The following is a 12258-nucleotide window of genomic DNA, read 5'->3' as shown; positions in this document are numbered from 1 at the left end:
CCAGTTTGCCATGTTTATGCCCTTGCATGGGTTCATCCTTAAATAATTTCTCTCCATAGGTAATCGGAAACTTTACTCAGCCCCCTGATTTAGCTTTTCAGTGCTGATGGGGATGCAGCTGCTTTGTTCATGTCTGCCTTTCCAAGCACCAGATTTATAGGGTCTTTAGTGTTTCATCCAAGCCAGGCATTGCAGTTTGTGCAAGAATGCATCATCACAAACCAAAGGGAATATACAAATTCACAAATCCCTCATGAAGTACACAGACAGGATGGTTCTTGCATGTGCCAAAGTGTAAATGTACTAAATTAAAAAAAAAAACAACAACAAAACCTAAGAACTGATGAAGGGTGAGAGAAGGAATACTAGTTATCTTCAGGGTCTGCACCAACTGTCATAACTCCATTTTGTGGCTGACTTGTATCTGTTCAAGTCAGTGGGTTTTATTAATGCTTACAAGCCTACAGCTATAAGAATGCTAAAGATGCAATGTTAGCCCTGCGCTGATATATGGATTGGTTCTCCATTAGGAAGAAATTAATGAGTGTTCATAAGTTCAAATCCACAGCCTTTGGCTTCTCACCAGCTTTTCCATCCTGCAAATCTAGACACAAGCTTATGTGAGTTTTATTGGTTAGTGTTAGAAACATGCCGGAATTTGACCTGAGGTATGTGGAATCCAGAAATGTCATGTAATGTCAAGTTAGTACCCTTCAAATGGGCGAAAAATGCCTGCTTGTCCTCTAAACTCATCTTTCACAGAAGGATCAAAGCTGTACTAATGGTGTGATGTAATTCAATTAAATGCAGTTCTTCATATTCATAAAAAGCTTTTCAATTTCCCAACCATGTGTAATGAGAGGTATGTACTCACCATCCCCTCTGCTCTTACAGCAGTCACCAGCCATCTTCTCACCAATAAACAGGATGGAAACTCATTCCTGAGAAGACTAGGAGACCTGCTAGATGCAAGTAAAATGCTGTCCAGGGCTAAACTGTTGCAAGCCTGAATGAACATTAGGGGACAGTATTGGCCAGGAGTCAGCCTGATTCTTGTTCCTCATGTTCTCCCTTTATTTACACACTGCCTTCCCTTCTCTCTAAGTGATAAAGCCCCACTTGCACCTCACTTATCTAACTAGTGCACCAGACATCCATTTTTAATCTGGCCAAATCAATTATAAATATTACAGCCTACAATTACCCTGGGAACTCCTGAAAAACTAATTAGTACAAGTCTTAGCAATGAATTACACCTTTCTCTTGGCTATTTGCAGCAGGAAAAAAAAAAAAAAAACCAAACCCAAAGCAAAACAACCTACACTCAAAGCAAGACCAAACATCTCTCAGCCATAGCAAACAGAATTCAAGGCGGTGTTTAATTACATTCATATTGTTCGTGAAAGGATGGGCCATGGTGGGCTGAAAGCCAGGGCACCTGGCATTGCCTTGGGCTTAGCACGTATTTTCTCAGGAGATGGTGTAAGATGTAAAAGTCCTTGGCAAAGAGTCTTTGGAAAGGGAAATCTCATGGGAGCCTACAAAGTTCGTATCGTTGTTGTTTACTGTGTAGCAACAAAGGAGCCGAATGCAGTAATTCTTTAAGCCGGAGCCATCTTACATCAGTGCATAGCTGATTCCCTCCCTTGGCGAGGTCAGGGACTAAATAGAGCCTTGTCTGGCTTTTCTCAGGCAGGAGGGGAAGGCAGGCTTCTGTCTGGGGAGTGCCTGAGTTGCAGAGATCAAATTGGAAAGTCATTACAAGGTGTGCACCACACCTCTTAGCAAGTGAATCAAGATGCTAAGGGCAGACTAAAGACCTTCCTCGTTGGCATCCTGTTGCTATAGTGTATTTCTTACAGGTGTAATTACCTAAGAGCATCATCGTTGTTTCATTTACGTCCTAAAATACTACTTTATGAACCTATTAGAGGCAGAATTGTACTCTGGGATAACTGCAAATGGGTCTGCTTAAGATTCATTTTAGATTCATTAGAAGACTTCAGAAGCAGCGTTCCTGTGAAATACTTTTAATAAAACATACGGATTCCTCAAAAGCAAAACTCTGCAAGACCACACACCCCTTATGATTCGGTGATGTTGGTGGAATTTTAATGTCAAAAAAAAAGAAGGGCAAGGCAATCTGCAGAGAGGCAGCGTATCTTTAAAAGCTGGAAGACACTTTGTGTATCTGCCTGCATCTAACTCTTCAAAGAGTTGATAAAACTGTGTTGGAAAAGACTGAGAGATTCCCCTTCTGTGCAGGCAGTAACTGTGGTCAGGGAACTTGGGGGATCTGTGATCCCTGCTTGAGAGGAGAAAAAGCACCCCCTTCTTTCAAGTGAATGCTGTAATTGCTGAGAACTTGGCCCTGTTTAGGTCAGGAGTAAATCTTTTTTCTGTTTTCTCACAAGGAAATATCTGATATCTTGAAAAGAAAGCCATTTCCTGGCTTATTTAGTCTGAATGGTATCAGAGACATGCTTGGCTCCTTATACACAGCCATATCCCTGCATTGGGCAGCTTCCAAAGGATTGGGACATACCATGATGGAGAGCAGGGAAAGCAACAGATAGAGTTACAGATGGGGTGGTTATGCAGCTACTGGGATGTTATTTTTCACTGCAGAGAGAAGATGAAGACACATTTGCATGCTTGTTGACACATTCTTCACAGGGAGCCACTGGTATGTCCATGACCAGCAGTGGTCCAGACTTTTCCCTCCTTTTTGTGTGAAGTATTTAACCACTCACTTCCTACCTTCGCTCTGGCAAAACTGCAGCAAAGTTCACAAGAGTGAAAAGAGCAATATGGAAAAAGAAGCAAACGCTCCATTTCCTTCTCTAACGCACTGGCACTGCGAGGCCTGTCTAGTGAAGGTCAAGCAGCAGCCCCACACAATGGTCACAGGTTCCCTGAGAGGGACACTTGTTAGTGCTGGGTCTTTCCAGCATGAAAAAAAATGCTATTTTGAGCCAGTCAGTAGAATACACAGAGATCGAGTGATCAGCCACACAACTGAAACAGGAGAGAAAAATCCCAAGAAATTACTTAGGGCATTTCTCCATGCCTTGGAAATCTGTGCACAAGAGAAGGAGAATTATGTACAGAAGAGAAGATTATCAGTCATCCCTGTGTACAGCAGGGAGCTATAGTTTATCAACCACAACTCTAGACTGCCTTTTGTTATGTGCAGTTCAGCAGGACAGCTGACTGGCAAGGTTTCTGTCTAGCTGTGCCCTAACAGGTAAGCTAGTATAGAATGAGAGGTTTGCAGGAAGCACCTGAAAGAAATGATTTACAGTCATACCAGAGGGCTCCAGGTATGCTGACATGTAAAGAGGGACTCGTCTCCGTTCTCCTTCTCCTCGCGTTATGTCAGCAGAAACCCTGAGTCATTCGACACAAGTACCAAAGCTTGTTTGCTTTCCAAAACCAAGCAAACACACCCACCCACATACAAAAGGAGAACTAATTAAGATCAAGTCGTATCTCAATAAATATGCAAATTAAAAATCAAAACAAAGAAATTCTATTTATCACATCATAAAGTTGCAAATTGCTGTTTTGGTTCCCATCGGCTGGAATAGATGAGGGCTACGAGGCTGTAGGTTTTGAATTAGTGGATCAACCAACATGTACACATGTTTTATTGTGATAGCTGGGGGACTGTTGGCTGTAGATAAATTACTAGCCTTCCCTCCCCCTCTTCTGTACTGCGTTCACGTTCAGTGGTATTCATAGACTATATTTGTCTTGGAGTTCTCTAATGTAATGTCATTGGTTTTCCTCATTGTTTACCTTCTGTAAGACAACATCATTATTCTTTGGTAAATCTGTTTCATGTCCCCTGGGGTTTTTCTCTTTTTGGGTTGGTTTTTGGTTTTTTTTGGGGGGGGGGGGGGGGGAGCATTTACAGCTTTTAAAAGTCAGATTAAAAAATAAACAAACAAAAATACCAAGACCCTGCCCCTAAGAAAAAAATCCCACAACTCATTTTCGGAAGAGAGAAGGCCACGCCTGATGCAGTGGTATGCAATAGTCTAGATGTTGGCATTTCTACTCATTACCATGTTTCATCATTTGCATTGTCTCCTAGTGGAGCTGGTCTTTGTGATGTGGAGAAGCAGCATATAATGACTTCGGCAGCTTTGTTAGTGAGACTCTAGCTGGCTCCCCAGCACGCGATGCGCTGCCACCTCTCCTCTTTCAGAAGAACCTCCAACCTGCTGGTTTGAACTAGCTCATTTATATTGTTTTCCTATGTGTTTTAAATCCCCCTGCAGCAGAAAGCAAGTTATTGGGATGGAAAATTCCACAGAGTAGAGAGCTGTAGCTGGTTTGTAGAGTTTGGTAGCGTGATAAAGAGCCTTTCAACTTTTAAGTCGCTGGTGTGATTACAGCCTGTGTCGGCAGCAAGAGGCAGTTGGTACCATCTATTTTCTGTATGGTAACTCATTATGTGATTTGTTGTGGTGGCACCAATCCAGTGAGTATCAGTCCAAATCGGAGAAACCAACTACTCAGGTCAATGCTGATTGGTTTTCTCGCTTGCAGTCACAGCAAAGGAGCAAAGGGCAGAACCTGACTTCTAAGCATGGTCTAGGCACATCCTCACATGTGGGGAACCTCTCTCTGCACTATGTCTCCCCAAGTATCGAATTGTCACGGTCTTGCTATTTTGTGTGCTGTGCATGAGGCAACGTGACAGCACCCACCTTAGAAGGGAGAGCCTTTGAAGTCTGTTACAAAAGTTTTATGCATAAAATACTTGCTTCCTAACTAACGACTGTCCCTTCAGTCTTCAATGTAAGGAGACAGCAGTTTTCTTCTTTCATTCTGTGCTGTTGACTTCGAGATTTCCCTTCTGTAGTAAAGTGCTTTTGTGTTAGAAGTCATTTTCTCCTTTTTGTCAGAAATACAGTCCTAAAAACATTTAAGTTACCAAAAAAATCAGGTCCTCTGCTATTCAGTTTGCCAGCTTTGAGTAATAATAGGGATTCTTTTATCCTTTTGTTATCCTTTCAATGCAAATATTTGACCTTCAGTCCCGAGATTGCAATCTGAATTGTTCCATCTGTAAAATATCAGTGGGTTGGTGGCAGCTATGCTCTGTCCCAATGGCATTAGTAGCTCCTCCCAAACATAGAAGTGCAATATTGAAAGTAGATATGCTTTGGTACTTTTTAATTGCAAAGCTGAAAGGGAAAAGCTTATAAATGAAAAATCTAGTTCCCCTGAGTTTAGTGAGCTTTGAACATTATCACGGGTACTTGGTATTGTGGTAATTCATGCCATGCCTGCATATGAAAAAAAAAAAAGAAAAACAGATATAAAACCCACTGGTCAGACTCAGTAGAGACCATTACTTGTTGCTGTTAGTGCTGAGAGGATTGTCCTGATGCGTTTGGTTTGTTTCATGTCACATACTCAATTTCAGTATGAGTTCTTCCTGACCCAGATTTCTGGGCAGACTGAAGTGAAGCCAGGAACTGTAAAAGTGCATAATTATTCTTTTATTTATTTTTAAGCTGTATAGCTCTATTAAGCTTACGGAGGAGACTTTGAAGTAAACTAAGCCAGAGATCAGCCAGAGAAGAAGTGGGTTGACACTGCTTGTTTCTGCTTGCAGAGTAGTCTGTATACAGTTAAGGAGCCTTAGAGCTAGGAAAATCTTACGCCTTTGTTGGAGTGCAAAAGAGAGGGGGGATCAATACATCCAAAAAGCAATACTTTACACCTTTGGTATGTTCTGAAACCTCAGATGCTGGCACTGCTGTGAGACAGCTGAGAGCTGGAAGATTATTCCGGTTACTGACATGTAAATGAGCAGACCACACATTAAAGCTGTGTGTGCTCCATCTGCCAAGCCATTCATTCTTCCCAACTTGGGACAAATTAGAATCTCTGGCCCAGTGGTGGAAGATTATTATTCTTTTCCCAGTCCCTCAAAGCAATACATTCTCCTGCTTTGTGTCTGAGTGAAAACATTGACCTGGAGGTGAAAAATACAGGATCTGTCCCCCTGATTCATCCAGACTCTGACCCAGGCAGTGCTGAAACCACAGGCTTCTTTCTGCTTTCAAAAAAATTGCCCAGCTCCTCCCCTGGGCCAAGGGAAAAATGGGAACTAGGAAGCTGGGTAGAAGGAAGATCCAATACCCCAGAGCCAGCTAGTCTAGTGGTTACAATTCTGCCATAAATACTGCTTTAAGCTAGCCCAGTACTGTATGGATTGAAAGTGGACAGGTCAAGAAAGCCTATGACCATTCCTGTAAGTAAATGGCAGGATGGGGTGACCTGCCCTTCTGAAAGCCAGATTAAGGACCTGTGACATCCTTTCAGAGTCTCTCCTCAGCCATTCAGACTTGCCCCCGAATTTGGGCCTTCCTCAGGAAGGTGTGCTGTCAAGGCTTCCTCATGCTCTTTCCAAAACATGAGCACTCCTGGTGTTTCTGATTTTCTTGGAGTCAATGTGCTCAAAGACCTGAGAGTTTCTGTGTTTTGTTTGTGCTGCTGCTTGTTACCAGTGCTCTGGACTTGCACGTAACAGGAAGAAAAGATACCAAAGCACGTCAGCCACATGGATTAATTAGGTCTTGCGCTAAATGTGCAACTACAGCCAGGTGGATGATGATTAAACCAGCAGCCTTCTGGAAATGGAAAACCTCCTCTTCTACTATATTTCAGCTTCTATAACCTCATAAGTGCCTCAAGGCGAGAATGATGTTGTCTGTATAGAAACATTCAGTTTCTGTATAAGCAATAGAAGTAATAGTGATAACAATAGTAATGTGTTTCTCCTGTGAGGTACGGAAGTATCACTCTTCATTTTACAGATGGTGAAACAGACACAAAGACATGCAGGATCTCGCTTAGTGCCATCTCATGCCTTGTTAGCAGAGCCAGGATTTAACCCAGGGAACACGTTTCTATGTTACTTTCTCTTACCCCCAAACAACACCCCCTCCTTTGATGACATCCAGTCTCTCTTATGATTTTTCTGCAGAAGCAACAGCAGCCTGGAGACTGATGATGAACCTCCTTGTGTGGAAGAAATCGATTATAATACTGACAGTTGCTCTGATGATGAAGGGGACTTTTCAGAGCTAGACCAGGAGATCCAGGAGTGCCTCTCATGGGCAGAAGGAGAGACAGAAGATGTGGAAGTGACCATGGGACAGTCATGCAGCTCCAAGGCTCTCAGGGGACTCTACATTTCCAGCCAACCAGCATCCAACAGTACGGCTCTCCCTCTGCGTTCAAAAGCACTTGGGGCGTACAATGGGTTTGAGAGCAGCCCTGCGTGAACAAGGCTTTGACTTTCAGGGAGTAAGCAAAGGGGTCTACTGCTTATGTTTGCCTGTTTGCCAGCTTCAGCATCCTTCCCATATGTCTTCAGTTATAGAATCATAGAGTGCTTTGGGTTGGAAGGGACCTCAAAGATCAGCTAGTTCCAATCCCCCTATCATGGGCAGGGACACCCTTCACTAGACCAGGTTGCCCAAAGCCCCATCCAACCTGACCTTAAACACTGCCAGGGATGGGGCTTCCACTACCTCCCTGGGCAACCAGTGCCAGTGCCTCACCACCCTCACAGTAAAGAATTTCTTCCAAATGTCTAATCTAAACCTGCCCTCTTTCATCTTGAAGCCATTCCCCCATGTCCCATCACTACGCTCCCTGATGAACAGACTCTGCCTGAAGAACAGACACTCCCTGACTCCCTCTCTTGCGCAGTTCTGAATATTGGCTATACACCTGTGTAATCTACAGACGTATATACATTGAGAGTGACTCCTTATGATTGGTACAGAAAGCAGAGCAAGGGTCCACTGGCCCAGATGGTACTATGTGAGAGCATCATCCATTCCTAAACATAACCTCCAGTTACGCGGCTGCCTCTAGTACGTAGTTTCATACAGATTGACCTGAAGAATGGTATTCTGAGACCAAGGAACCAGAGGTGATTCTACCCTTCCTAGTTTAGACTCTTACTACAGAAAGCAGCCTTTGCCTGGAGGAGTGACAGTTACTGTGCCTTTGGCCAGAGCTCTCCATTGCCGTTCATGTCTCTTGAGCTGTAGAGTGTGTATCTGATTTCTGTCTGATCAGAATTATTACAGTGTGTTCAAGAGGTTGGGTCAGGCTGTGCATGCTTCTGAGCTGGTCGTATCTCAGTGGCAGCGTGGGAAATCCAATATGCCACAGTAAGAAAAGCACCAGTGACAACAACAGAGTGACCCTCTGGAAACCTGGGCACCTCTTTGCTCCACTGGCATGAACTAGTCCCGCCTAATCTCAGTTGAGTCACTTCATGCTTGAACTGATGGGCCCCAGTATAGAATTTGTCTCACAGATGCCGTTCACAGAATTACAATTCTGTGACTCTGTGATTCTGTGATGTCGTGAAATTGTATTTTTTTGTGAGACCTCCTTCCAGCTAAGAGAGTACAGATACACCAGTTCATCCCAGGGAACTAGAGCTATTATTTAAAGCTACCGGGAGTGAGAAGGATTTGGGGCATTTTAAGGAGAAAAACACATTCTCTTCAGGCAGCCAGGAGTCCCCCAGTATTCTGTCAATAGATTAGTGATGGTGGCAGTATCCAAGAGTGAACTTTGCCTGAGCATCAGTCCTGTGACTGTTCTTTGTTATTTTTATGGTGATACCACTAAGGAAACATAGTTCATGGAACGGGTTCCCATTGTGCCAGACTAGTAATAGTAGAAGACATTACTGGTGAGTTATATATAGGACATGTTCTACTAGTGACTCCCATAATGGAGTCAGACCAGCTTATCCTTCAATCCTCAAATGGAAAACAAAAAGATTGCTCCTAAAATTACTTGCAAACACAGATCCCAATTCCTGAAAATCCAGCACAGACTGAAAACGCACACAAGCACCCAACATCCCTGAAGCATGAAGCCCACATCACTGCATATCACCCCTCACATTGCCTGAACTTGTCGTATTTCCTGGACTCTGCTGCTGCAAATGGGGAATTGCCCTGCAGCCAAATGATGCTAACTGGACAACACAAGAGGTTCCCAACTCTGTCACTACTTTATGAGGCTGAAAAAGAAGGATGAATGTATGGACTATGGTAGCATTACAGCCTAGAAGCTTCCATTACCAGTGATTATTATTATTATTAACATTGATGCATGACTAAATCTACTGTATCACCTTCTCATCTTCGTGGTGTTTGTGGAAAGAATTCCTGGTGCAGAATGAGGTTTTCTCTGATGCATTTCTGAATCCTTATCCCCAGCCTATCTAGGCATATTTTCCAGCAGAAGCTCACTCTTTGGAGAAATAGCTTCTTCCTGTCCTGCTGGGTTTTCAGTTCCCACGTGTTTTAAAGTCTTCACCAGGACATAAGAGTTCTCTCTGTCTCCAGCTCTGACTTTATGATGCTGCTCGCAAGGCAGGCAGCTTGGGTCCTTAGAAGCTGAACTTCTTAGTACAAATTAATTCATTAGGTATGGTGTGTGTTCTCTGTACAGATGTCCTGTTCTGCTTGCTTTACTGTGCAGCTTGTTGCACACAATACTGAATTTTCATAAAAGGTTGGCTCACAGGAATGGACACAAAAGAGGTAAAACAGGTGTTCCCATTATAATAGTTTGTATAACATCGCTTCAAAGCTTATTAATAAAACCCGATATCTGTGCATAGTTAAGTTCAAACTCCAACATTCGTATGCATGACAAAACCCTCACGCTGTGCTAGGTCCAGGCTGCAGCATGCACAGGCCTGGCTGTAAGACCTTTACCATACAGTATATTCCCAGGACACAGGGCCACTGTACATATATGTCTGTAGACATGCACGTTTTTCCCCAGAGCCGCTTTTCTCTCCCACACTGCATTCTGAACCAGAACAATAACGGAACAGTGCTTACTGAGGCTTGCTGATGGTACACCCTATTGCAAGGAGGGAAAAAATCATCTTAAATCAGTGTTTTTCTTCATGAGACACCAATACTTTGACTAGAAATACTATAGGACCAGTCTCAGCCTTTTAGCTGTTTCAGTCTGAATTTCTTAAGTGAGGGAAAAATCAGTTCAGTGGGGAAGCTTTGCCCTAGTTGTGATTCATTTAATCAATAGGCTGTGCAAGACTTGTCCTAATATAATAAAAGCAGGGATGTAGTTTTCACGCAAGTTTGGATCCTGTGGGAGTTGGTACAGGAGGTAGAGAGATGGCAAAGCCCCTTCAGGTGTTTCCAGTGTCTAGGATCCCTGTACAGCAGCCGAGATGGAAGCAAAGGGTCCATGCACATCAACTACACCTGCACAAACACTGCTGTGCAAGATGAAAGGCCTGGCCAAGTCTTATCCCTTGGCAGCTTCCCACCTTTATGCCACAGAACTTGTCAGCTTGTGGTGAGGATGCCGCAGAAGGCAACAGGCAAGTGAACCTCCCCAAACCCAAGGGTATCCAGCCTGCTGCTGAGAAGGTGGGAGCAGAGGAAGTACAGCGAGAGGGTGGGATGACCAACCAGTTGGGAATGGCACCCTGGAAACCTTCAGCAGATGCAGTTTTGTGGGCTGCCTGGTTTCTTCCAGGAACTTCTCCCAGGAACTTCTCCCAGGAGCAGATGCTCCTCTTCTTTTGACAGACCTCTAGAGGTCAGGAGAGGGCCTCCGCTGTGCGCTGCTCTCCGCCCTATTAAAATTCTCCCTGAGTCATGGTAATTAAGCAGAACTAGGCTCTGCACAGAGGAACGGAAGTGCATTGACTTTAATAAAACAGAGTGTAAAACAACTTTAGATTAACTCCAGCCTTGTTTATTCTTGCACACTTGTAATTCTGGTTTGGTATTTCCCCAGTGAATGGAGCCGTTGTCCCCCGCGCTGAGGCAAGTCACCTCACTTCAGCCCTCTAAGTGCTGAGCAGTGAGGCCACTGCCTTTTCTTGCTAGCTAATCCCCAAGAATTGGGAAACAGCCGACGGAGAAGGGGAGGGAGGAGAGGGAAGTCCCCCTGCTCCCCACCGTTGCCATTCCTCAAGAGTCAGCAAGGCTGTCAGGTTGCGACTCAAGCCAAATATTTCCCTAATGGCCAGAAGAGAGGGTGTCTTAGAGGCACTCACGTAGTCCCGGCTGCTAAAGCATTTCTGCACCCTTGCCAGGCACATTAACTTTTTTTACTGATGCCTTTTGTCTCAGTGACTCTCTTAGCTGCTGTGAATAGCCCCCGCTCTCCTCCCTTCCCCCCAGTGTTTGCATGACATGGGTAGGAGATGCGGCGCTGAGCAGCGCTCACACTGCATCCTCTGTCTCAGCCTCTCGCCTGCTCTCAGGCCCGCCTGGCCACAATGGCCCTTTCCTACCAGAGACGATGCCTTGCCAGTGCCTAGTGAAATGCATGCGTGTGTGTAAACCTCTGGGCTAAAAATAAATAATTAAACAATAAAAATAAAAAGAATCAAGTCAGCAAACTCGAGGAAGAACAAAATCTAATTAGTTTTATCTGCTGTTTGTTATGAGGCTGTCAGAGTGCTCTATCCCCTGGTTTTACAGCACTCTGGAAAATAACAGTGATAATAATAATAAACAACCGTGCACTGGGTTGTTTTTGAAGAAAGTGGGAAGCAGATTAAGGAGGGGGAAAGACAGCAAACATACACACACACCCCACACTGCTTCTCCTTCCAAAAAGCAGAGATGCAGGTGGTAGCACTATCTCCAGTCTTACCTGTCCATGGACACAGCAGGTCCTTCCTGTAGAGACAGAAAGCACGAGCAGGTAACAGTTGGGCAGCCAGTTCAGGACACACAGATTGTACTCTTTGCTCTGCCACAGATCTCTTGTGTTCTTGACCAAGTGGTTCACTCTCATCCCCCAGCTTCAGCTCTGATGAGAGGCATGAACAGGGCTTTGATTCCTCATGGCAAATTCAGTAAGGTGTGAATGAATGTAGTTGTGTGGTTTGGGGGGCAGGATGGGAAGAAAAAGGAATGTAAAACTACCCAGCTGTTGCTTTATATTGATTTTAGCTGTTGCTGGTGGAGAAGGCAGTTGGGATTATCCTGTGCAGGAGCATGGTGGTTGTTGCCATCAGTGTTTTCCACTTCAGTGATGTGTGGTGAAGGTGGTGTTTTTTTAAGTTGGGCTGGATAATTTTAAAGGTTTCTTCTTGCAGGGTATTAGCAATCTATCCTGTCCCATGGCCTGGTCCTCCCAAGTGTGGAAATTTTTGCACCTGACTTAGGTAGAACAGGACTTAACCCTTTGTTGCAAAGT

The 12258-nt window shown here is 44.2% G+C and overlaps 1 protein-coding gene across 1 annotated transcript in view; it reads left to right on the top strand.

Moving 5' to 3' along the window:
- Positions 1-7310, top strand: part of AGBL1 (AGBL carboxypeptidase 1) — a gene marked incomplete at both ends in the record, with an annotated part of 284060 nt that extends 276750 nt beyond the window's left edge. The window contains one exon of the mRNA XM_084267781.1: positions 7010-7310. Within this exon, the coding sequence (XP_084123907.1) occupies positions 7010-7310 (301 nt within the window). The remainder of the gene's footprint in view (positions 1-7009) is intronic.
- Positions 7311-12258: the final 4948 nt, after the last annotated feature.

This window comes from Gallinula chloropus (genome assembly GCF_964237585.1).
Source record: "Gallinula chloropus genome assembly, chromosome: 9".
Classification (NCBI taxonomy): Eukaryota; Metazoa; Chordata; class Aves; order Gruiformes; family Rallidae; genus Gallinula; species Gallinula chloropus.
This window is presented reverse-complemented; position numbering and strand designations above follow the sequence as displayed.